General features: G+C 49.7%; 4 protein-coding genes across 4 annotated transcripts; all 4 read left to right on the forward strand.

Moving 5' to 3' along the window:
* Positions 1-334: 334 nt before the first annotated feature.
* On the forward strand, positions 335-1,012 carry TGME49_201775 (hypothetical protein; the record flags this gene model as incomplete). Its single annotated transcript, XM_018779174.1, has 2 exons — positions 335-491; positions 888-1,012. 2 exons carry the CDS (start codon positions 335-337, stop codon positions 1,010-1,012), a joined length of 282 nt encoding a protein of 93 aa, XP_018637434.1.
* A 724-nt stretch (positions 1,013-1,736) lies between these two features.
* Positions 1,737-16,531, forward strand: TGME49_201770 (cullin 3, putative). The gene is made up of 15 exons (XM_002367432.2): positions 1,737-5,198; positions 5,707-5,913; positions 6,396-6,534; positions 7,523-7,711; positions 8,413-8,677; positions 9,099-9,241; positions 9,527-9,712; positions 10,605-10,689; positions 11,041-11,137; positions 11,478-12,012; positions 12,418-12,629; positions 12,834-12,906; positions 13,610-13,776; positions 14,888-15,064; positions 15,770-16,531. Exons 1-15 carry the CDS (start codon positions 4,909-4,911, stop codon positions 15,792-15,794), a joined length of 2,790 nt encoding a protein of 929 aa, XP_002367473.1. The 5' UTR covers positions 1,737-4,908; the 3' UTR covers positions 15,795-16,531.
* Positions 16,532-18,053: 1,522 nt separating this feature from the next.
* TGME49_201760 (hypothetical protein) lies at positions 18,054-21,939 on the forward strand. The gene is made up of 4 exons (XM_002367431.2): positions 18,054-18,594; positions 19,306-19,536; positions 19,998-20,101; positions 20,471-21,939. Exons 1-4 carry the CDS (start codon positions 18,461-18,463, stop codon positions 21,010-21,012), a joined length of 1,011 nt encoding a protein of 336 aa, XP_002367472.1. The 5' UTR covers positions 18,054-18,460; the 3' UTR covers positions 21,013-21,939.
* A 2,465-nt stretch (positions 21,940-24,404) lies between these two features.
* Positions 24,405-24,776, forward strand: TGME49_201750 (Tctex-1 family protein; the record flags this gene model as incomplete). The annotated part of the gene is made up of 1 exon (XM_002367430.1): positions 24,405-24,776. One exon carries the CDS (start codon positions 24,405-24,407, stop codon positions 24,774-24,776), a length of 372 nt encoding a protein of 123 aa, XP_002367471.1.
* Positions 24,777-25,445: the final 669 nt, after the last annotated feature.

Below are 25,445 nucleotides of genomic sequence, written 5' to 3' on the forward strand. Positions count from 1 at the left end.
GACGAACACTATGCGTTCAATATAGAGTGCTCGTGTAGCCTATGAAGCTAGTGTACGAGTAACAGTGCCGGCAACGTCGCTCAGGAAGCACGAGTTACATTCAACTACTGGTTAACAGATTCCTTCAGCAGTTGTCTTTCTGCATGTCGCAATAACCGTGCTGGCTGCGTCGTTATTCACCACGAAGTCGTATTCGGCGCAGAGTCAGAACTGCTGAACGAACGTCTCCAACAACTGCGGATGCAAGTCCACTCACAGCAGGACTCGCGTAGCGCTGACGGCCTCCCACACGACCCGTTCCTGGTGTAAACTTGCATTACGGCTTTTTTTGACCATGTACCGAAATCCACCACCTCTTCGTTATATCTGCAAGGCTGGCAATACCCCAAAACAACTTCGCATCAGGAATGCCGAAGGACAATACGTTGGTACCGTGGCACACAAAGGGCGCTACCTCTCGGCCACCACACACTCCACTGCTCTGAAAAACAGTAGGACATGGGAGCGGAACGTGGCGTACAACAGCAGAGAAAACCGTTTCACGCCTAGCAATGGATCCACTCGTTCGTGTTTGCATATCTCAACACATTGTCGAGGTTCGTGCCGACCACAATTGCTTCACAAGGCAAATCCTGCCGTGCACCAACTCGTTGGCATATGTTTTGCAACTTGCCCGCGGTGGAGTAGAGCATACCAGTTGGATCATGGAAAATGCACAATCACGTTATTTGTGGCTTTGAACAACACTACATCGTTGTCCTCTCCCCTCGCCTATCCGTACAATTGGTTCCTTCTGTCGTGCTAGGCGCGAATCAACAAGGTGTTACCGCTGCAAGGTTAAGCTCATTGATGTCGCTTGGATATGAATCCATGGTACGCGTTTGCAGCGACATCCTCTCAACATCAGGCTGTGTATGTCGCTCTGGTGTATCATCCCCTAGTTTGTTGTTCGCCTCTTCACATCCCAACTGAGTGCGAGACTCACTGGCGAGACAGAGGCTCTTTGAGATAGCGCCAGAAAACCGTAGCGTTCGAGGCATTTGAGCAATGTGGACTTGCAAGTGGAACAAACTCCGTCGCCGCAGCCGACAGACACTAAAACCGAATCGTATGCTACTTGAGGTAACGATGATAGAAATGATACACCAAATGTGAGATATAGTTTTTACCTCCTGCACAAGATCGCACAGAGACATGCGCACCAAAGAAGTTAATGAAAACTCAGGACACCACCGAAACCAATAACAGCAACTCGTGTAATTAACCAACCAGTACCCTCAGGATGTGCGATAATCATGCTAGGATTTCATCGATGGTACATTGCCAGACGCAGACCACCCAGTACCGAGTTGAGACAAGATATGTTGAGTAGGTTGTCGGGAGGTAAGTCACCGTGAGGTGTGTGGCGGATGCATAACGGGAAACCCTACAACGCCAGGCAACGTGCGCGCCGACACAGTGCTTCTGCAACGTGTCGCTTTCCTCAGGCGCTTTCTTCAATGAGGACGGGTTTTGCATTTTTGTAGCACTCCAGCGTGTTTCCAAGTGATCTTGCGCGGTTGCGTGACTGATTTGATGCTTTGATTGATTGAAATCAATACTGGCACCGAAAGACCTTTGAGTAAAGTGAAGATCGGAGGTAGTGATACGGCGCATCTGTCACGCCAGTTGTGCATGTTTGTGCTGTTTCTTTGTCATTCAGGGGTTGATCCACCGGATGATGCGGCTCTCGACGCACGCGTATACCGCGGCACTTCAATTATATTTCGGAATCGATTTTTTTTCGCTGGCGACAGACTGCTTCTTTTTTCCAGGTTCATTCCTTTACGGACGAACGCGACCGGAGGAAGGAACAGTATATCAGTGGCATCGGAGTAACCGGTGTCGACGCTCGAGCAAAATACCACACAAACGAAACGGATGCGTACCATCAGAAACAGGTGGACGGCGCGCCGGTTGTGCAAGCAACCGTGTAGGAACAGTGACCGTAGGCATTTGCATTGTCACCTAAATCAAGAAAGGCTCGTAAAACTGGGATCCGGTAAACAGAGACCTTCGTGATCTAAACCCGTCGTCCACCCCGTCTACCATCTCCCCAGGAAAGGCTTATGAATTGTCCTTTTTCTCAGGGATAACGGTACTAATCGTGCGAATATATGGTTAGTCGCTTTTTCCTGCTGTCGTTCGCTGTAGGGCACTGCGTCGTTCGTGATTTCCGATGAGCATCACGAGGTTTTACAGACGTCGTACCCGTGTACATTTATACAGCGAGCAATTCAGGGACATCCCCCCGCGAACGAGTGCTCTTGTTTCAGACTAACAGGTGCGTATGATGTGACGCTACATAGTGTGTGCAAGTATTCACAATACCTGGACTTCTAGAGTCAACCAATTTCCTGTGTGGAAATACCACTCTGGTTCGTTGCGAGTCTGTCTCTTTTTCTGGCCGTGTTTTTTGCTGTGGTTGCGCCGTTGTAATTCGTGGGTCTTCTCGAGCAAATCTTCGCTGCGTCCTCTTGAGTGAGGCACACCAACTGGTTTCCAGAATAAAAAAACAAAGTGGCACAGCAAACGGCCGACCGCTGCCTCGAACAGAATAAGTTCCCGTTGTCTTTTCATACTTTGCTACGTGCACATGCACGCTGCTCTGTCGTAAAGACTCCCGAGCTAGCACACCACAAAAAGCACGCGCGCGATTCTTTCTTTTGGCGAAATCTTTTCCGTTTTAGAGAAAAGACTCCGCCACCAGCCGTCAACAGTTAGATGATACCTCAAGAAAGCCGGCTCTCCGCCGAGTTCGACGTGGGCACAGCCTCGACCGAGCTACACTGACCTGCTCGCGAGTTTCTCCTCGTGGTGGCCTGCCCGCCGAATTTTTTTCAGCTCTTCGATTTCCCAAGAAACCTCCCGCAAAAACGCGTTCACTTGGCTTGGTGCCAAAAACCTCTGGGCTTTTCTCTCTCCGCAAAGCAGGCACTTCTCACCTACTTTCTTAGAGCAAACCTCCCGTCTGTCGGCTGCGCCTGGCCCGGTTCCCGTGACCCCCCTGGCACTCTCGCCAGCAGTTCTCTGGTGAGTGCTCCTTGCCGAGAACGCCTTTCCCGCTGCTCCTCGAAAACGTGGTCTTCTCCTCTCGCTTCTGCGAAGAAAGAGCGCGTACACTGCTCTCGCGTCGCGCCTTTCGCCAATACCGCCGATGCTCGACTCTCGAACGACAGCCGCGGAAAGCCGAGTGCCCACTTTTTTGCCGAGAATACCGCTCGCACCGGGTGTACGTACACCTCGTGCCGGAGTGGCGTCGCGGCTTCGAGCGCCGCGGAGTTGCCACTGTACTTCTTCGTGCGCGCGGCCGTTCAACCTGCGTTTCTTTTCTCTTCGCCGTCGAGAGCCACGGAAGACACCAGCCTGGACGCGCCGTCGCCTCGATCGCCTCGACACACAGAAGGAGCCGCAGACAGGAGACACACACAGGGAGGGCGGTACCGGTTTCGTAAGATTCTCGACTGCCTCTCTTTCCTCTCCGACTCCACTCCTATGCTGCTCGTGGCAGAGACAAAAAAAGAGCGAGGAAACAACGGAAGACGATACTTAGAGAAGAAACGAAGGAAGCAGCAGCGCAAGAGGAACAGCAGAGCTCCAGCACGACATTAAAGAAGAGCGAAAAAGCTGGTCGAATGTATAAATTTATCTTAGTGTTCGTGTATGTGTATACACGTGTGTATATGTGTGTGAATACGGATATACACTTGCGGCGATGTATTGGGGACGCAAGCGAGACTTCAAGAGAGAGAGAGAGACCGCAGGGAAGGAGGGTGGCAAACTCCGCGAGGAAGTTTTGAGAGGTAGGGAAAAGTGGAGGCTCCTTGGGGATGGACGAGCTTCTTCGGCTCTGAAGGAAGAACGATGAGGCTCCTTTCCTCCTCGAGCTCTTCTCAAAGGACGACCGGGAGAAAGGAGACACAGTGACGGTAATGCGTGTCTCTGTCTGTTCTCGACTCTTAGTCTTTTATTCAGCTTCGGGATCTACGACCGCTGGAGGTCGCCTCGGCTTCGCTAGACTCGAGGGAGATCAGGAGACACACCCGGAGTTTCCTGCGAAGGCGAGGAACTCGGAGGAAGGGGAGACGAAAGAGGGAAGAAAGACGACAACAAGGCGAGTCGGACGAAGGAAATCGGAAGAGAAGAAGACACGAGCGGAGATTTGACGGCGCAGCGGAGGCATCAGCGATAACGACAGCAGGGGCAGGAGGAAGAAGGTCGAGAGACTAGACAGAGAGGCGCCAGAGTGGGACAGGAAGAGAGACGCACAGACAGTGGAGAGCGGGAGAGACTTTGACACTTGCCGAAGAAGAGCATCTCGGGAGCAAGAGACCTGTCTGTTCCACGAACGTTCGAACACAGAGATAAACGTTTCTCTCCACACAGGAGAAACGCGTCGACTGTCACTCCAGGTTCTCCAAGTTTTTGCGGTGGCTCTTCGATCAACGGAGGGTGAGAGAGACGCCGTCACCTCAGGGATGCCCGTCTCCTGCCGGGTGGCCTTGGTCCTCGTTCGAGAGCAGTGCGCGTCTGATGTTTTGATTTTTTCTTTTCTTCTTCGTGTCGCCGCCGCCGCATTCGAATCTGGCGTCTTTGTTTCCTCTCTCTGCTTTCCTCCCCTCGTTTCCTCTGCTTCAAGGGTCCTCCTGTCTTTTTCCTGGAGAGTTTCTTCCGGGCTTCCTGCCTCTCAACAGCGGTTTCTTCTGTTGCTTTGCCTCTGTGAGACAAGCCGGCGCTTCTCTTCGTCATTCTCTTTCTCTGTGCAAGACCTTCTCTCGTCGGTACCTCCTCTCTTCCTCCACCTTTCCCTCCTTACTCATTTTCTTCGCCTTCCTTCCTTTTTTCTCTCTTCCTTAAGTGCTCCAAGAGATGAGGTCCCTCGCCTCTGCCGGCAATGCAGGCCGCCCCCCGGGTGGTCCTGCCGCCTCGCTTCTCCGCCCTTCCTCTTCCTCTTCCTCTTCTTCTTCTTCCTCTTCTTCTTCCTCCTTTTCTTCCTCTTCTTCCTCTTTTTCTTTTTCCTCCAGCTCGGATTTCGGACTTTTTGGCCACAAGGCGATGACCGGCGACGAAGCCGCTCGACGTTGGGAGTTTCTGCGCGCAGCGTTTCAGCACATTTTCGCTAAAAAAGCTGGGGCCCTCAGCTACGAGGAAGTCTACCGGTGCGCGGATCACCCTTTACGCAAAGAGGCTCTCTTCTTCACAGCGCTACGCCTGTCTGCGCGTCTGCGGAGCCTGCACATGCGCACACAGAGATGGGAAAGGAAACACATGCATGCAGCGAGAGACGTTCAGGGGGTCGGCTCGCGAACCGTATCCCTGCGTTTGTTGCTCGAGCGCATTCACAGGGTTTGTCTCTCCGGTGGCCACTTGCGGTGATCTCTAATCTTTATCTACATCACTCTCTGTCTCTCTGTCTCCGTCCTTTTGTATAGGTCTTTGTCGAGCTGTAGATGTTTCTCTGTCTGCGTCGTCTGTCTGTGTCGACGCAGAAGCGCCCCGCTGTGTCTGTCTGCGTAGATGAAACTCGGTGCCTCTCTGAGCGGCTTGCAGTGTGTCTCTTGCTTCTCTTTGCATGCACGCCACGATTTCTTCGCATCCGTGTCTCGCGAGGGTGTCTTCACGGCTGTTGGAGAGCCTCGCTTTCCTCTCGCCTTTCGCTGCTTCCAGATACGCCTACTTGTTGGTCATCAACAAGAGAGGGCGACTCCTGTACGATGGAGCTCGACAGTGCGTGGAAGGGCATCTGCAAGCGGTGGCAAGTGAAATTGCGGAGAAGGATGACGACGACCTCTTTCTCGCGGCTCTGCTGGAGAAGTGGAGAGATCACCGCGTAAACATGCAGATGATCAAAGACGTTCTGCTTTACTTAGACAAGTGAGACGCGCGACGGAGAAGTTGAAGAGAAGTGCAGACTCGGAAAGACTCGCAGGTTGGCGATCCTCGAGCGAGGAGGCAAAAGACAGAAGAGACTGCAGAGAAGAAGAGAAACGAAGACGACGAAGCGAGAGCTGAGAACGGGGAGAGAGACTCGAGAAGAAGAACAGAACTCAACGAAGAGAAACTGCACAAGAGAGACGTTGTCAGGCTTGGGAAACGGTGGAGCACGAAAGAGAGATTCACTTGTTTGTGCAAGGGGCGGCCATGCATGCCCAAAACAAGACAAACAAAGTCACGCACAAAAGAAAGAAAAACACAGGCGACTGTTCCTCTCGCTCGGGACTGCGCCTCTCAGACATTCAGGTGTGTGCTCGGCTCTACATACGGGTGTCCTTACCTTTTTTCTCTGACGCTCTCTCGCTTCGTCTGGGTGTGGAGACCTTCCTCGGCATCAGCTCATTTTCTGTTTTACCTTGCAGACACTACGTCGAGATGCATCACTTGACGCCTTCGTTTTCGATGGGGATGAGTCTCTTCTGCTCCACGGTTCTGCAGCACCCGAACATTCAGCTCAGATTTCGGCACCTTCTTCTCGACAGAATTCGCAAAGAGAGAGAGGCAAGACTTCACTCGAAACTTCTCTTTCTCTTCTCTCCTTTCTTCTCCTCTTCTCGCGACTCCTCGGTCTGCGCAGAGTCGTAACCTCCCCCATCTGTGCTCACAACTTCCCTGTTGCCGATGTACTTGTGTCGCCGTCTCCACATTCCTCTCGCGGTATCTCTTCCACGCAGCAAATGCACCTGTACATGTTTCTCTTCGGATTTACGTGGATTCAAGTCCATCCACGTGTCTGGATTGTACACGGAGCCCTATTCACCTCTGCGTCTGTCGAAGTCCACCTGCGTTGCGACTTCGGTCAAGAAACTGAAGCCACCCTTCTCTGCCTACGTAGCTGGTCGCTCGCGTCTAACTCTGGGGAAACTTGCTTCTTACCTGTCACTGCCTATCTGGGCATATTCAAAGAAATTTATGCGGGGATCAGATGGAGCGATCGAGAGGAGACGAAGAAGACTTTCCGCTCGAGAGATGGCGCACCACGACTCGTGAATATCTCTCCCAACTCGACATTTCTGATAGAGGACCTGGCGTCTGGAGCTGGAAGACCGCGTGCATTTCCTTCTAAAGAGGAGCCTTCCTCTCTGCATTTTTCTCTGCAAACCGCAACTTCTTCTACCTGTAGACAGACGCCTTTCGAGACATAAAGCCCCCCATAACCTCACGCACATCCATATATATATGTGTATATATATGTATATATATGTATATATGTATATATATGTATATGTAAATACATGTATATGTACGGATGTATGTGTATTTATATAAATACTAATGGACACTTGTGAGCTTCACCTAAATATCTTCATGGAAACTGTTGCATGCATGGATCAATAGAATCTTGCGATATTTCTTCGGAGACTCTCCTATGAAGATGTATATATATATATATATAATGTGCATGTAACGCTAAAGCCGAAGAAACACATGTGCGTTTTTTATGGATATATATAGGTTGCTATATGTGTATCCATTGTTGTTTTTTCAGGGCCATCAAATTGACCGAATGGTGATGCGGGAGGCGACTGCGATGCTGTCCCAGTTGCGTCTGCATGCTCATCGGCCGGTTTACACGGAGGAGTTTGAGGCACCTTTCCTGGCTGCGACGCGCGAATTTTACACTCGCGAAGCAGCGGACTTCATCGCGTACAATTCCTCTCCAGAGTTCCTTCAGAAGGTAAGGCGAAACTCAGAAAAGCGCACTTCTCGAATAACCAATTAAAGATTTTAGTACCTGTAGGAATAGCCATCATAATTGTCGTAGCTGAGAGCTTTTGGTTTGATCGAACTATCACATGCAGATAACTCAATATAACTTTAAATTTTTAAGAGACCCTCGACAGACGCCTAGAAGTCAGTTTTGCAGCCCTCAGAGACACCCCACACCTTCTGTTGCATATGCGGCCAGGCCATGATTTCAGGCGACATGCGACAACAGACACACGTTTTCTTTTTTCTGCCTCTTTTTTCTACATGTAAATTTATATATATATATATATATATATATATGACTGAGTGTGGAAATCTACGAATATCAGTGCGTGTACATTCCTGTAGATATGAATATATACATATATAAACATGTATATATACATATATATGTATATATATGTATAAACATACCTCTGTGTACGTGTTCTTATGTACGGATGTACTGTATTTTGAGTAAGTGTCGCGTGCTTGGTTTTTTATGCTTTTCTTTACTTTTTTCTGCAAATTTTACGTGTGCCTCTTGGTAGAGGAGCTCGAATAATATGTGCCTTTTGTGGATTTCTTTGTTGTCGAGTTAGAGGTGAGTGTTTCATGTGTTTGATGGAGTTGTTTCTCTCGAGCTGAAAGGTGACTCTGCTGCGCACTGCTGTTTCCCTTGTGTTTCAGGCAGAAAGCCGCATTCGCGAGGAAGCGAGACGCGTGGAAGAGTATCTTGACCTGGAGACGACTGCGCCTTTACGAGCGCTCATGGAGGACGTTTGGCTGGGCCAACACTTCAAGACTCTCGTCTATAATCCGAACTCAGGCTGCACGCATTTATTTCAGGCAGATAAAATTGCAGACCTCGCGCGCATGCACCGTCTCTTCTCCTCGGTCCCTGGCGCCCTCGAGGAAGTTAGACAAGTGATGAAAGAGAGCATCACGAAATACGGTAATGTTTCCTACTTTCTCTCTGTCTTTTGTCTCCCGCTCTTCGCTCGCCTCCTTTCGAGTTCCCGGTCCTTCTTCCTACGTTTCCCTCAGGTCCGCGCCCCTGCGTTCTTCTCTCGTGCGTTTTCGCTTCTTCCTCAGCATGTCCAGCGTCCTGTGAACGGTTTGAACTCTTTCAGGGAGACAGTCTCCGGTCTTTTCTTCCTCATGATTCGTTCCTCGAGGCCAAGCGTTCTTTTCTGAATGTTGCGTTTCAATCGAACGTCCTTTCAAACCTTTTTTCGAACCGGGTCCCTCCAACTTTTCTCTTTTCAGCCACTTCTCGGATTCTTTCCATGCGCCTTTTGCTAGCCAGTGCTTCAGAGCATGGGCATTTTCAATGTTTTTTCAACACTTTTCTAACGTCTCCTAAAATGTTTCAGGGGAGGCCATCGTCCGCGACCCGGAGAAGACTCGCGATCCCGTGACGTTTGTGCAGAATTTCCTCGCGCTGAAGGCCAAGTTCGACCAGATCGTCGTTCGCGCCTTTGCAGAAAGCAAAGAGGCCTTCGGCGCGCTCGTGGCGGTGCGAGGAAACACAGACGGTTCTAGAAAGAGAGAAACAAGCAGAAGACATGTCGCGGCAGAGACAGGGAGAACGAGAACTGAATGAGACACAGGGCAACAGAAAGCGAACAGGGAGAGCGACAGGAGAGACGAATGCGTCAGAACAGAAGACAGAGAGAAGCGAGAGAAGGAGAAAGGGACAAGCGAGGCGAAGTCGCCGGGCGCAATCCATTCCAGATGTGACGATTGCACTTTTTCAGTTTGAAATTCGTCTCCCAGCTGCTTTTCTTATCCTTCCCTTCAGGCATTTGAAAACGTTCTGAACAAAGACACGCGAGCGGCGCGCTTCCTCTCGCTTTACCTCGACGACTTGTTTCGAAAAAGCATGCGCGGACTGTCCGAAGCGGAGGCGGAGCAGAAACTAGACGAAGTGCTCGTGCTCTTCCGGTACCTGCGAGACAAAGACATCTTCGAGGCCCTGTACAAGCAAGTAAGGAGATGCCGTCACCAGAGAAAAGGAACTCGACTCGAGCAGTGTCCTCTCTCTAGAGGCATGCGCCTCTTGAAACCCTGTTTCCTCGCGGGCGTCCTCGGGGGGAAGCGTCGCTTCGTCCCCACGGCGAATTCACCGGTAGAACGTCAGGTGTACGCACACTAGAGCCGGACTCGCAGTGTCTCGCGCAACTCCTCTGCGTTCGAGAGTCTCCGACAATTCTCCCATTCATCTGTTTCATCTTCTCTGCAGAGGGAAAAAGAGACACGTATATACATATCTATCTACATATATATAAATATATATTTACATATATATATATATATATTTACATATATATATATATATATTTACATATATATATATATTTACATGTATATATATATATATATTTACATATATATATATATTTACATATATATATATTTACATATATATATATGCATGCTTTCATTTATCTAGAGGTGTGTGTGGATATCTGTGAATTCAAGTCTCTGATCGCGCATACTTAGAGACTTGAATTCACATATATCCACAGTTGTGGGGAGATGCAGACTCTGTTGTGGGGAAAACGTGCACCCGTTTTGGATATGTAAATAGCGAAATGCATTTTCCAAGAAAAGTGTAGAAATGCACGCATGCATTCAACTTTTTGCGTACATCTGCCTGTGCGCTGGCGACCACAGAGACAAGGGACGTGGCGGTCGCGAGTGTATGTACACCTCGGGCGAGGAGTAAGGGATCCAGGAGAGGCGCACTCGCGGAGATTCTGCAGATGTGCTCAGATATATATATATATATATATATATATTATTTTTGGAGAAACGTTTCTCGGGGTTTTGCGAATTGGAGAGAAGATTCGCCCGTCTTCCTGCCTTTCTCTGTTCAGCACCTCGCCCGTCGTCTCCTGGGAGGCCGCTCCGCGTCTGAAGAAGAGGAGAAGAAGATGATTGTCAAACTGAAGGCTGAATGCGGTCGGTGTGCTCACACTCCCGTTCCGAAAATGCGTCCGGCATTTGCTCTGCATTTGTCGTTTAGCTCTTTCTTCTTTCTCATGCAGAGGCAGACCCTCTCCTCTCTTTGCAGAGACAGAGAGAACGAGAAGAGCCGCATTCCACCTGCCGCACAGCTTCTCTATTTCCCCTTGTTCGCTTCTCTCTTTGTTTTGCTCTTTCTTCTTCTCCTCTTTCGCGTCTCCCGTTCCTTGTTTCGAGAGGGCGCCAAGCAATCAGAGGTTTCAATTTGTTTTCCATTTTTTTCCAATTTTTTTCTTCCTTCTTGTTTCCCTCGATTTGCCCTCCGATTTTCTTCTCGATTTCTCGCAGGACAACAGTACACGTCGAAGCTCGAGGTCATGTACCGAGACATGCAGGCATCCGATGACATTATGCGGCAATACCACGCTAGAGAAGATCTCCAGAGGTATGATAGACAACAAATATTCACGTGTATGCTCTCATTCAATCATTCATAAATGTGTATGTAGACAAACTAACATGCGCAAATATACATATCTATACATATATACATATATATATATATATATATATTTATACGTATACATGTATGCATTTATTCATTTCTTCAAATATATATATATATATATTATCTGTCTCCTCACAAATTTACACATGTTTATTTCCATATAATCTATATATATATATATATATATAGATAGATAGATAGATAGATAGATATCGATAAACATACGTCTCTCTGCGTAAGTTGTATGTCTTCTCGTTCGTCGTCTGTTTCTTTCCAGAGACACTGCCTGTCCTGTCTCGCTGTTGGACGCGCGCCTCCTGCAACTCGGTCGCGCGATTGCGCGTCGCGCAGGGACTTTCGCCTCTGCTTCTGGCAGTTTTTCTGCCTCCGCTCTCCACCAACCTGTAGACGACACAGTCCGGTCGCCGAACGACCCCAACGCATCCGACAGTCCCGAGTCGCCGGCCTTCACCACGCCTCTGCCTTCTTCCTCTTCTGCTTCTTCTTCCTCTTCCGCTTCTTCTTCCTCTTCTGCTTCTTCTTCCTCTTCTTCTTCTTCCTCTTCTTCTGCTTCCTCCTTCGCGCCTTGTCCTCCCTCTTCTTCTGTGTGGGGATGCGAGGTTCCGCAAGGTCGTGGCGAGTTCGAGTTTTCGGTGCGCGTGATCACACAGGGGACATGGCCAGTGGATGCGCAGACGCTGATTTCCGAAACTCAACTTTTGCCGAGTCTCCTGGCCGAAGAAGCGACGCGCTTCGAGGCCTTCTACCTGGGGCGTCACAACGGCCGGGTGCTCAGGTGGAACCTCGCGCAAGTCGGTCTAAAACTCAGAGCAAAGGATAAAGGAAGGAAACAAGTGAAGTCGGCAAGTGACAGGTTGAGCAAGAGAAGAAAGGGATAGGCGAGGGGGGAGAGAGACTCGAGAGAAGAAGGAGACAAGAGATAAGAGAGAGTGGAAGAAACAGGAGGGAGAAAGGGATGAGAGAGGACCAGAGGAAGAAGAGAGGAGAGAGTGAGATCAAGAAGAAGAACTGTGACAACTGACGGATCTTGTCTCGAATGTGAACAAAGAGGTCCGCTTGCTGACTGGTCTTTGAAATCAAATGGATCATTGCATTGGTCGTGTCTACATCTGGAGTCACCCTATCTGAGCGGCAGTATTTCGTATTCCGTCTGTGTTCTTTTCTAATCTGGACATTTGCCCCTGTTGTCTTTGCAGGGAAAGGCGAGTGTTCGCGGCCAGTTGCTCCACAGTCGCCACGAGTTCGAGTGCACGACGTTGCAGATGATTTTTCTTCTCGCATTCAACTTTTTCCCTTCCACGCCGGTCTCCGTCAGTGACCTTCTCCAGCCTTTCTTCGCTGTCTCTTCCTCCCTCTCTCGCGCGGAGTTAAAGAGACATCTCATCAGCCTCACCACGCCTCGATGCAAGTGCGAAAAAGAGTATTTCTTCTCCACACCAAAAGACTTTCACACGAACACAGATGTTTCGTGTGCGTCTCTGAGAATCGAGTTGCGTATATCAACTGAAGGTGCATATGTTCACACATATATATGTGCTTGTTTATATTTGTTTGTGTATTTGTGTAGAGATTCAGATGTGCTCTGTTTTTCTTCCGTTCCTTGTGTTTTCAGAATCTTGCTGCGAGCCTCATCTGGTGCAGGAGCGGCGAATGCGGCCGAGCTGAAAGACTCGGACACTCTCACGGTTCGTCTCTCCGCGGAAGTTAAGAGATGAAATTCTCTTGTGCGAGGGGAGACGTCACTTGCTGTCCTTCGTCTTCTGTGCTGCTGGCCGCTTGCAGGTTGATTGGAACCGGACTGTCTGTCGTCCTTTACGTGAAAAACGAAGAAACAGAGAAACGACCATTGCTTGCCTCTGTCTTGCATCCTCTCCCTAGTCTTTCGTCCACCCTCACGACTCTAAAACACACTGATGTCTCCATGGATGTGTACACATGTATACGAGTACATACATATATATATATATGTAAATTTGTTTGCAGAGCGGTGGACCAAGTTGTGTTAGACTTCGACGTTTCTGTGCATGCATCTCCGTATCAAACTAGATCCATATTCGATACTTCTTCATGTACATCTTTATCTTTATATATATATATATATATATATAGATATATTTTATATGTGGTTGTATATATATATATATACGTAAATGGAGCGAGAACGCTCTATTTCATGTATTTCAGAGGCGCTTTTGTCGTTGAATCGTGAATTTTCGTCTTCCTCTTGTCCGTGTGCATGAGCGTGGTGGGCATCCGTGGCGTCTGTTAGCTGCAATCCCTCGGCTCGACCGAAATCTTTTTTCGAAAGACGAAGCCTAGGCGCCTGGGGAACGCGCTTTTCACCGAACGTGAATTCTCGACTGGCAGACGGCCTCGTGTTTTCTCCAGGTCAATCTAAGCTACACGAACAAGCTCAGGCGAGTTCGAGTTCCCCTCGTCGCGGTGCCCGCGGCCGCTGGAAGTGGAGAGGCCGCAGACGCGTGGGCGACTCCGCATTTGGAGGCGCAAGCTGGCGCCGATGTCCCGTCGAGTGTCGAGCAGGACCGAAACTACCTGTGAGGAGAAGGCGACAGAGGTTCTGCCGGGAAGCGAAAGTGCAGAGTTCTGCGAAAGATGAAAAATGTGGAAGAAACGTAGTTTAGCAATCGTGAAAGAGAAGGAAATTCTCCACCTCGGTCGCGAGCGAAATGTGAAAGTGTGCCCTACCATGTGCCGAAAAAGAGACATCAGTTGCGAACGTTTGGAAGAAGGATAACGCGCGCTCAGTTCTGCAGGAGGCGAAAAGGACGTTGCTCTGAGGGGAGAATTGTGAGTCCGGTGGCAGGGATTTCTTTCGCATCAGATATGTTTTGCGCGAATTGCGTAGAGGGTAACATCCGCAGTGCCGCGTTTCAGAGACTCTCGAGAGGCTGGAGTCGATCAAGTGGCGTTTCGTGGAAGTCTTGTTTCACAATGTTAAACGTTGCAGTCGAGTATCAGACGGATAAAACTCGCATGCGTCCAGAGGCAGAGATGAGTCTTCCTGTCTCCTTGCGCCTTGTTTCCCAACGGTCCTCAACGGCCGGAATGTCCGCGCGTTCCCTCCCTTCGCCTTTCTTCGGTGCAGCGTGGAACGCACGGGCTCCGATTTCGCCGAGAGCGTTTCGCAGCTCGCCGCGTTTCCTGGACACTGTTTCTCGTGTTGTGCGGAAAAGATGTGGAAACGGACGAACGTATACGTCTACCAGGCATACGGTGTTTCGAATAACGCCGCGTTTTTTCTCGTCGCGTTTCTTCCGTCGTTCGTCTTCGGTGGTGTTTCTCACCAGTCACTGGATGGCATGACTCCAAGCACGCCGCTCTCGGGGTGCGAGAAGGCCGTTCGCCTCTGAGCGCCGCAGAGGACGCTCGAAGAACGCGCCATGCATCCGAGTTGTGTTTCCTTCGTTGTCGCCTTCTCTCTCGCGGATTTCGCACGCCTTCCACGCGAGGGAGAACGGTGTTTTTCTGCATCCGTCCGAGCGAAACGGCGCGGATCTCGCACACCCAGGCTTCAGGGGGTCGGTTCACTCTGAAGTTGAAGGGGACGTTTTCAGAGGGGACACTAACGCCTTCGTTCAAGTCAAAGGAAGTCTAACTTCCTGGACAGCGAAATGTGCAGTTCAGTCACTTTCTCCTTGCTTTCAGGGTCGAAGCTGCGATCGTGAGGGTGATGAAGACTCGCAGACGGATGATTCACAATGACCTGCTCGTGGAAGTCACTCGACACCTGGCGCAGCGATTTCGCCCCTCGCCTGCCCTCATCAAACAGCGAGTAGAAAAACTCATCGAGAGAGAATTTCTCGAAAGAGATGCCGCCGACAGGTCCGCCCACCCTGCGCTCCCCAAAACGGTCGCATCTCAGACGTCCACGTCCTTTCACTCCTACAATATATATATATATATATATATGTATTCATGTATTCATATATATATACATATATTAATGTGTGTGCATATATATTTATGCATGCATTCGTGTATTCATATATCTACAAATGTTGGATCTCAGTATCCTATGGCATTAAGATTATTACACATCGATTATGTTGTAGGCGTAGTATATGGATTTCTGCTATCCCTCGTATTAACAGCGATACATATATATATATATATATTTATCTGCATGTATTTGTGTATATTTATTTTGTCTCTCCATCTTTTTCTCGGAACGTTGCGAGGGTTTTGCGTGCAAACGAACCGTGTAGCCAGTGTTTTTTATTTGCGTGTAATCGATGTAAATAGACAACGGGTCTGCGACCTTGAGTTTTTTCGTGTCGATTCATTTCCTTCGATACATGCTTGCATGTCCCCTTGTGTAGAAGAGAAGGCGAACTTGTTTCTCCATCGAGCGTTTCTAGTCCTGTTTCACTTATTGATAACCTCGTAGCTGCTCTGCTGAGGGGAAGGATGTGTGTTTGGAGGACTTGGCATAGCGCGCATAACGCGAGGCTACTGAACAGTGGCCGTTTTAGGTTCTTCAAACATCGCGCTTTTTTCTCGTTCTCAATGTCTCGGGTGTTTGTGCAGGCGAATGTACAACTACCTGGCGTAGTTCTCCTTTTTTTCTGTCTTCTCGCTCTCTTCGAGGTGGAGAGGCTCCTTTCCTCGTGTCTCTCTCTCTTGCCCCGATTTCTCTGCGGGTGTTGTGTCTCTTGTGCCTCTCCATCCAACGCTCAGATTCTTTTCCGAGTTGATCGCGTCTGTCGTTTCTGACGAGACATCGCATTCACGTTTTTCTCCGACCTTCTGCACTTCTTACTCGATGCAGGACAGACTTGTTCAACACAGACGGGAAGGGGGAAAGGGAGGGACTTCGTGTTCCAGTAGAAGAGATCGTCTTCGTGTTTTCTGTCAAGAATTCGGGAAGGCCTTTCGCTTTTTCACAGAGCGCATGAAGGCTGTTAAATGAGCGGATTTGCCTCGCTCGTGTGCGGCGAGTCTTTGCTTTTGAACGTGGAAAGACCCGGAAAAGAGGAATTTCACTCACACATGCTGCGGCAGTTTCTGCCACGGCTTGTTCTGCCAACGAACCGACTCAAAGTGTACACTTTTCAAACAACGAGCTTGCAGTTGTTCACTCGTGTATACGCTTGAACCGAATGCATGTGTATGTATATGCATGCACATATACAATATGTGTGTGTCACGACCCTTCAATGTATTCAGGCGTGCTTTGAAAACGGGTTCCCACTGTCGTTCTCCAGTGATTCTCAGTCTTTGTCGGCAAACTCTTCCTTCAGATCTGACGCTGGTCTTCGGCGATTTCCACCTGTTTTCCCTGGAATCCCTGTGGTTCGCTCGAAACCTCAGTTCCGCTTATATTCAGAGAGCCCCCTGGACACACAGGTCGTGGGCGGACCACCTCACTTCAAGGTGCGCCCGTTGGGAGTTGCTATGTGGAGGGGTTCTCTAGAATCTCTCCAATTTTAGAAAAATATCCTTTTCAAAACAAAGCAGAGCTACGGATTCGGGGAACGCTTTTCTCTTCCTGTGTCGGCTGTCGACCAGAAGCACTGGTTTTCTGGAGTTGATCGCCTTCCCGCCGGAGACGAACAGAACAAGTCTGAAATTTAAAACGAGAAACGCGCATTTTTACGTTCAACGATTAGGCCGTGGATTTCGAACATCAGCACGCTTGAGACACTTCTCCAACTTCAGAGAGGACTACAAACTGGAGGGAGATTCTCACTTTCTTCGACACTTTCGAGGCACGGTGACCATTTCAACCTTTAGAGACCGCAGGTAGTTTTACACGAATCGTAACGGGACACAGTCTTGAATGTATGTTCGTGCTGGATTCCAGGGGCTGACACAGCGCCGTCAAGCAAGCTGAAGCGCGGACAGTCGAGTGCAGTTTGGAGCATTGATTTTCGCAGTGTTTCGTTTCCGTGGATCGATTGATAAAGTGTGGCTTACAGATGCTGTAGTGCCTTTAAAAGCAGTGCACAGCATAGCTGTGGCTCCGTGTACCTGCAAAGGGATCTGCATTGTTCCAAGGGTCGACACTGCACATGATGTCGACGCGACTATCTCCGCTCTAATTGAGATTTCTCGCCCTCTGTAGACTTTTCTCCTCGCGCTAATTTGTTGACGCTGTCGCATCAATGCTAAAGGGGTGTACGTGTGCGCAGAGGAGCAGAAATCCTTGTTCGGTTCGAAGTCCTACAACATGTCGAAACGGATCTCTCGTAGTCCCCGGTAGGGCAGGTCCACACCCGCACCCGTCTGTCGGTCGCGAGGATTGCCACGTTTTCCCCACATATCCACAGTTACAAAGTCCTGCGCATGTTCGACGTGTTCTCTGGTTTTGTACACCCGGACTTTTCCCCCCCTTTTGTTTTGTTGGAGGAACCCGTGGAAATCATGGACTCGTCAGTAAAAACTGGGGTTTCTTCGTACGAAGAACGACCAGCGCTTTTTCCCCATTGAATACATCCTTCTCATCACATGTGCCTCCTCGTCCAGGACTTTGTTTTGCGGCGAGAGTTGATAGGCAGGCCCTCAAATTGCTCGACAAGGTGGCAGCCGTCATGCTAACTGTTCAGTCTGTTTGGCGGAACCTCCGGATAGCCTCGCGCACTACAAGAAGGCCGCGCGAAATCAGAATAGCTTCTTCCTTTTCTTTTGGCTGGCATCCTCGTCAAATAGATTCGGACTGCTTCAAGAAATGCCAGAAAACAACAGCGTCCTTTCTGTTCTTCGCTGTTCTAGCTGTTCCACTCCAAGTCATTGGGGCGCGTGCGTGTCTTCGGGTCTCGGTTGTGACCTCGTCGCTGTCTTGCGGCTTGGGAACCCTTTCCAGAGTCACCTCATGCGGTTACACTCCAATGCTTTTCTTTTCGAAAGCGCGAGGATTCTCGGAGGGTACAGACGCGAGAGGATTGCGAAAGCGTGTTTCCATCTGTTCATTTAACGCCGTCTGGTTTCGTTTCACACGAGCGGTGCTAGCGTCGCGCCGCCGTCCACTTCCTTGCTCAACTTTTCCCTTCCACTCTCGTCTTGCTATGACGCGTGAGATTCCCTGTCGCCCTCGCAGATATTTCCTTCTCAACCACAGTAGTTTCCGGTTTCAACGCTTCTTCTTCGGAAGCGGAAACTGTCGCATCGAGTGCGCTAGCTAGTTTGCGGTGCGCCTTGCCGCAAGAGTTCGGGACTTCTCCCTGTGTCTCTCGCGAAAAAACCCTGGGTTCCAAACAGAGCAATTTCGGGAAATTTTTTATGGAACGCAGTGGACATCTCTGCAAAATGGAACCGTGGAAGCAAAAGGTCCCGCAGTGCTTATCTCTTCATGGAAGCAACTCTCTCAGGGGTGGAAAGAGAACTTACAACTGCAATGTCCTCATGGACAACTGGTACGGAACAAAAGGTGGCATTCTTCGATGTAGAGTCTTTTTTTCAAAGGGCGACTGTTTCCAGATCTGCTCCGTCTCTTCGCCAGTGCCTGTCCGCATCCCACCTAGCTTCCGACAAGCGCGTAGTCATCTGTAGCAAATGTGCGCTCTGCGCCGTTTTCGTGGTTGTGTTTGTTTTGGTACGCACATGCGTACTCGTTCACATCTAGTCGAAGATGGGAGCTGACCTCTCACTTGTGACAATGCGGTTGATGCATCGCAAGTCACAACCTCGGATGTAAAGGCAGTTTTCCAATCCCCGTTTCTGTCAAGCTGTGCCGTTGGGTTCACGTCAAACTGAGAGGTCCTGTAGGAACAAACCATGCAGGGATTATCCCTGCCGGTGCATCTACGTTGATACTCGTTATATATATTGGAGACGCGCTCGTTTCCCGGCTAGATCTGTGGAGGTAGTTGTTTTGGTGGTTTTTTCGCGGCCGCAGCTTATGGCCCATCCCCCAGAGTCTGGTACGCGTGTTACCGGCAGAAAACGTTTTCTTTTGGGAGTCGAGTTCGTCGTCGTGATGGCGGTCAGACTTGGCAGACACGTCCTTGTGGTTAAGCATTGTCTTCTAACCGCGTTTTGGCTGGAGAAACACCACATTTTGCGCGTTTTTAATCTAACCAAGTCATCTGATGTGCTTTTATCTCTGACTGGGTCTTGCCTTTCAGGCGAAATGACCGCTTGGACGCCCACAACGACCAAAAACTAACATCCTGGCGCATTCCCCATCCACTCTACACCGAACTCCCGCAAGGATCGAAATACGAAACGCATTATCGACAGAGCTACGATTATGAGGACTGGGCACGGCGTCCGGTGCGGCTGTCAAAATACGGCCTTTTAGGACATGATGATTCAGGAGCGGAATCCTGGACCACAGAAACACGGTCTGAATACGAGTAAGTGATCTAAACGATTCTGCCTTGTTCACGAATCTGCCCTGGGGTATTGACAGCTATTGGTCGCATTGTCAACTTGAGGCTGTGGTGGGGTCTCTTCCTTAGGAAAGGCTGCTCACGCTGAAGTAAATATCATTGTAGCCTGGGCACTGGGCTTGACGCACAGAAGGCCGGAATCAGCGCTTTCATAATGCCCCTACTGGCAACAAGCGCTCCATGGGAGACCTCGTTTTGTGCTCGAGAGAGCCAGAGGTGCCAATCGGCATGTTGTACCTGGGTCCACGGTGTAGTCTACTCTGGACGCGGTGAAAATCGAGTTTTTTCGAATGCTCCGAGAACGTGATCGCCGGGTGGGGTTCTGTCAACACAGGGACTCCGATGGAAAATCCCGAGCGGAAAAGGGTCGGGTCCGTCGACGTGTATGAAAACCTGTACACACGCGTCTTCGTGTCTCTCAACAGGCCGCCGAGACTCCGAAGAGATCAGCTTAAGGCCGCAGGTCAATGGCCCTACGGGGAAGATATCTATCCGCGACATGTCCACGGAAACGAGGAATTTATGTGTCGTAAGTCTAGCAAAACGTTTGCGTGGGGGCAGAGAGTGCTAGCGCTCAGCACGCGCCCAGAAAAGCTCCTATGATTGTCTCTGTGTCTCCGAGTTTCTCCTCGGCTGTATATGTTGAACGCCCAATTCCCGACTCCATGTCGCCTTCCTAAGCCAATCTGGGCTCAAGAAAGTGAAGCGTATGGTAAGAGTGCGTGTAACCTGACGAGAAAATGAAGCAATGCGCTCCGCTACTAGTGTATGACCGGAACACTCCTTTCACCTGCAACTGTATGCAACGTCGAAAACGTGAGAAAACGTTAGGTATCGTTCTTGTCCGTTGTTCCACACGTTTCTCGGCTGTCGTTCATGTCTCACTATGCCTTTGCAGCTCATCCCATGGCGATTCACGTGAGTCGAACGCACCGAGAAGACTACATTCGTTCATTGACTCCGCGACCGGCGTATGAAAGACCTCCCGCGGGAGTTCCAAGCAGCTCTGGTCGCTTGCCTGGCGTCCCGCCGTATGCAAATGACCCCATTTCGCACCATGGCGGATCTCAAGAGCAGAGGCATTTCTGTCGTATGCCATGCCGGAACCCAAGTGGTTCGTCATCTGTCCAGGGAACCACCGGAGTGGATGCACGTGCGTCGCCTGCAGGCTCTCCCGTTTTCGCTGGACAGGTCCCTGCTCAGGTGAAACAGGAAGGTGGGGAATGTGGGCAAGGCTATGCAGGAATCGCCGCCACAGAAGATGGTCTCGTTGATCACGGGAATTCTCAGACAGACCGCAGTGCAGGGCAACACTGCATGCTAAACGCTTCGGGAGGTTCGGAGCGAGCTCACGCAGCCGCAAACACTTCGACATGTCCCCAAAGGAAGGAATCCGACCCGCAGCCAACTGTATCTTGGGCTGCCGTTCCCTGCCAGTGATTGAAAGCGTTTTGTTCGGAGTCCGAACCCACAAGTGCTCGTAACACCACTCGTTTCTCTTTGTTTACATGCGGGAAGCCATGAACAGACGGGGTCATGACATCAAGGTCAGCAAGACCCCAACCATTCAGTAGCTTCAGAAGTCAGAACTGTCAAGCCAGTACTTAATGCACAACACTATTGATGAGTTGCCCTTGCAGGTTTGTCAATGCAACGGGTCTTTGTCTCCGCGGACGCGTTTTCTGGGGAACAGCGAGAAAAAGGCAAAGTGTTTTGTATCGTTGAAGAGCCGCACATGCTATGGGACCTCTGAAGGCGACTAGGTTGTTTCCTAGTGGTACAAGAGCCGTCCGTGCTGGCATGTGTCGGGGAAATCCGAGTCTGCTCGGTGTCGCATTTTTACGGATCATCCTCATTGTCTGATGGGGTGCAGCTTGTTTGGGTGTGTGTCTCGTGCGGGCGTCGCTGAGGCTAGGGTAAACTCTCAACGCTTTAGTTCTGGACGACAGTTACACAAAACGGAAGATGCTGGTTTTCGTCTTTTTTGCCAAGCACCGTGCCGCTCATGGAACACCCAGGCATGTTTTGCGGTGCCGTTCCTCACAGATGTGAGGAGCGGCTACTCGCGAGTGTTGCCGCACCGGAGATTCTGTGGGAAAACAAACTCTTGTACTATGAATCAGATTTCCGCGCGTCACTGATATGTACATGGATTTACAGTATTCCAAAGAACACCTGATTCGTCTCTAGCCCGTCCAAGGTAATTCGGGAGTTTCGTACCGTAAGTTCATTTTTGGCTTCTGGGGTCTGTAAGGCTTATCGGACGAGGAGTTGTGCTTCACTGGTCAATTCTCGAGCCCTCCAAAAAGTAGCAAGGCTCACATTTTCTCCAAACGCACTTCTTGTCCAAAGACAACAAAGAGTGGGAAGCAAAACAGAAGATGCTGGCTTTCGAAATATCGGCGCCGAAAATCCCTCGCACTTTGACAACTCCGGATCAGGACTTGTTTCCTAAAGACAGCAGACGTGCTTTTTGCTTCCAGTTTAGCGTGCGGAACAGACTACAATAGTTTTGGTTATGTGAGTCCACATTAAACACGCTGTAGCAAGTGTTTTCGCGTGGGATGCGTCAGGCGGCTGAAATTTTGTGTCTGTAGTGTGCACTAAGAAAACATACGGGATGCATGCCGTTTTTAGTGGCAAATTCGGTCAGTGAAGGTAAACACTCAGAAGAGTATGTCAATAGCTACAGCCGAGCGAATGAGTCGTGTTTTTTAGGGTAGCTGGGCTGTCACAACGAGAATAGTCGAAGGTTCGTATCTGAGGAGGCTACAAATCATTTACTGAACAGAGCGGCAGTTTGAAATACATTAGACGGTTTGCGTCGACTGCAGGGGGAAAGGCCAAGCGCTTCTTTTGGAGCGCGGATCATCGTTTTAGTGTTGCGATAGCGTCGCCAGTCTTTCCAATTTTCTTTTCTCAGCATCGTACAGTTACTCTCACTTCGCGTTCTAGCTGAAGATCTTCCTGACTCTACTCGACAGCAGCAGTTGGCGAAGCGTATGAGAGATTGTTGCATGGTTCGACACATTTACTGGAAAAGTGATGTGTGCCAAACCACCATCAGTGTCTTCATGAGATGGTGGAACATACTGTCCCCTCGGCTATCCCTATCGTCCTCAAAGACACAAAATCAACCTAACATCTTGGTTTGCTTAAGGTAGCGTGCTGTTTTTGCAATTGAGTCTAGCAAGCACCCCGTGTTGCACTAATATCTCCTCGCGTTTTTGTCGCTCTGTACGAATATGCACGCGATCGCCTTATCTGTAAAAACGATAACGGGACCTTTCACGATGTAAGCTTGACGTTTTTCATCCAGTGCTGTAAGGCAAGGAGCGGAACTATCTGCAAATGATCCAAACCTTTACGTGCAGAAAGGTCAGCTGAAATTCACTATCATAACGGAATTCTGGACAGCATGCTGCCATTCAACTGCGTGATGAAGTCTTACAACACATTTATCGTCGCATCTTTTCAGCGGACCGACGGACGCCGGCGCATTTACACTCTTCTATTTCTGATTCTTCTCGAGACACTTTGTGAAGTTTTCTCGCCCAAATGCGGAGCTTACGAACATGCGCGCGCAAAACAAAAAACTTCTAGCAAGGACAGTCCAGATAAATCTGGAAGGAAAGGGGGCCTTGTAGAAGGTTTAGATAGTGAGGCGCTCTGTCAAATCACTGGCGGTACCATTAATGTTCTGGTGAGCAAACAACCGACAACCGACCTAAAGGCAGCGGAACGATGCTTTTAGCGCCGACGGCCCCACAGGTCCATCCGCCGGGAAAGTGGTGTATTTTCCCTTGAGGACAAAAACGACGAAAGTACTTTCAACAGAAGTGCTTTCTTGTGATGCGGAGTCTAGTGAACCAACCAAGAAACTGAGAAAGGAAGAAAAGCCTGAAGGTGAGGCATGAGTTGGCGAGGATAGCCTATCGTTGGGGTTTTGTTGCACGTCAACGAACTCGGTGACTGTTCTGCCATGTAAAGCGGACGGGCTGATCCGGATATGTGAGACACTCGCTGTTCCTTCCTTGAGTCTTTGTGCATGCATTGTTTCCCCATTTCTTCCTTCACAGCAGAGACACAGATCCGCCGATCTGAAACAGACGGCAAATACGTTCGACTTTCATCCCCTAGTCTAGAGACTCTATCGACTCTTGTCACGCTTCCGGCTTTCTTCGTTGTCGACCCCTTCGCATTATCAGAAAACACATGTTTGTCTCCTTGGTAAAAACTTGATGATGTTTTCAGGGGGAATGCAGTGGCACAGTGAACGGAACTGTTTTGTCTTAATAATCTCTAAGCAGGAGGCTTCCGCTCTGGCGGCATGTCACCGCAAGTGTTATCCCTGTTTTGACAAAATATTAGCACCTCCATTCTTCTATCGCAAACGTTTCTGACATATCTCAGTTGTTGGAAGTGCAACCTCTAAGGGTCAGCGCTCACAACTGGCGTCTGGTCAGAACCCTCGAGTTTTCCAGACGAAGCATTGCGTTGCAAGTCCTCCACTCGACACTGGGATGCCGAACACGATAGTCGTTTTCCTTACCTCTCCTCCTTAGGCTTCCCGAAAGAGCTGTGGACAGAGAGGCAGTGCCCATCCCAGTTTGTTTTCTGTCGGCCTGCATTCGATGCCAGTTTAGTAAGAGCTGGGTGGTCTGACGGCTTTCCCGCTTCCGTGTCGAGCAAGTCACGTCGTTTGCCTGAGGTAAGCTGCATCTCTCGCAAATTACCTCACGTTTCTAGCGGTGGCAATGTCGAGTTCAGCCCATCACGGAGTCGGTGGGTTCAGTCCACCGTCCGGCCTCGGTGGCAGTGGCAGCAACGCGATGACAGTGTACGAGTGCACCTACCGCCTTGGCCCTTCAGAAGAGGAAAAGTTTTTCCCTTCTCGAGTTGAGAGCATGCTGGAAACGGTGATGAGCGAGTTTTTCAAAGACAAAGTCTTCGACGCACAACAAGCTCCCATCTGGGCTCAGCAAGCGAGTGGCCGCGTCATGGAGGAAATGCATGCCATGCGGCAGCAAATGCCACGATTTAAAATTGTTGTTCAAGTTGTCATTGCCGAGAATGCCGGGCAGGGAATTCGTGTGTCAAGCAAAAGTCTCTGGGACGTCAACCTCGACAACTGGGGAAGCTACACGCACATCCAGAGCGACATGTACGCAGTTGCACTGGTGTTCGGGTGTTATCAAGAGTAATGCTTTAGAAAAGTTGTCCGTGGAATACATTCATTTCCAGACGAAAACTGAAGAGACGGCCTACACTCGGTGAACTCTCGTCGCCACATTGGTCATTGCCTCTATATCAATTTTGGGATTTTAGAAAATCGTAGAAAAAATCTGTTTACACCGTAGCCCAGGAAGCAGAGGAAACTCGTTCCAGGTGGGGAATGCTAGCGAGCATTCCTCGAGTCTCGAAATGAGCACAGAGGGAAACAAATGAGAATTTGGTTACGGTCAAGAGGATGGGGCTGCGGACTTAGCCCGATTTTTTCTTAATAAAAACGTGCTCTTCCCTCACCTCAAGCACGATCTTACAAGGACGCTTTCCTAGACTACTGCCGCCACTGGTTGGTACACGGGGAAATACGCCCCCGTTAAAGTCCCCGTTTTTAATGAAAATATATTGCCTTGTTCTGGGGGAGAAGGGCTTGCCCGTTCAAAGGCGTCTCTCGCTTCCTGCAACCTACACAACTCACTTGATTTGTGGATATGTAGTATCCTGTGCCTTCACATTCCTTGTTGCTGTCAAGGAAATCCTTCTTACTCAGAAACAAAATGACAGGGTGTAATCAGATAAAAGGGACCGGGTGTAATAAGATAACGGCGCAAGTCCGTTGAGCAGCGAGGCTCCTCGTTGAACCTGCA

This window comes from Toxoplasma gondii, chromosome VIIa, assembly GCF_000006565.2.
Source record: "Toxoplasma gondii ME49 chromosome VIIa, whole genome shotgun sequence".
Taxonomy (NCBI): Eukaryota; Apicomplexa; class Conoidasida; order Eucoccidiorida; family Sarcocystidae; genus Toxoplasma; species Toxoplasma gondii.

What these genes read in the sequence shown, in the direction of transcription:
- TGME49_201760 (XM_002367431.2), top strand. Translation starts at nt 18,461, where the DNA reads ATGGAACGCAGTGGACATCTCTGCAAAATGGAACCGTGGAAGCAAAAG. An exon ending in AATGTCCTCATGGACAACTG is followed by an intron (nt 18,595 to 19,305) that starts GTACGGAACAAA and finishes CTTGCCTTTCAG; the next exon opens with GCGAAATGACCGCTTGGACG. An exon ending in GAAACACGGTCTGAATACGA is followed by an intron (nt 19,537 to 19,997) that starts GTAAGTGATCTA and finishes GTCTCTCAACAG; the next exon opens with GCCGCCGAGACTCCGAAGAG.
- TGME49_201770 (XM_002367432.2), top strand. Translation starts at nt 4,909, where the DNA reads ATGAGGTCCCTCGCCTCTGCCGGCAATGCAGGCCGCCCCCCGGGTGGT. An exon ending in CCTTCGGCGCGCTCGTGGCG is followed by an intron (nt 9,242 to 9,526) that starts GTGCGAGGAAAC and finishes CCTTCCCTTCAG; the next exon opens with GCATTTGAAAACGTTCTGAA. An exon ending in GAGCAGGACCGAAACTACCT is followed by an intron (nt 13,777 to 14,887) that starts GTGAGGAGAAGG and finishes CCTTGCTTTCAG; the next exon opens with GGTCGAAGCTGCGATCGTGA.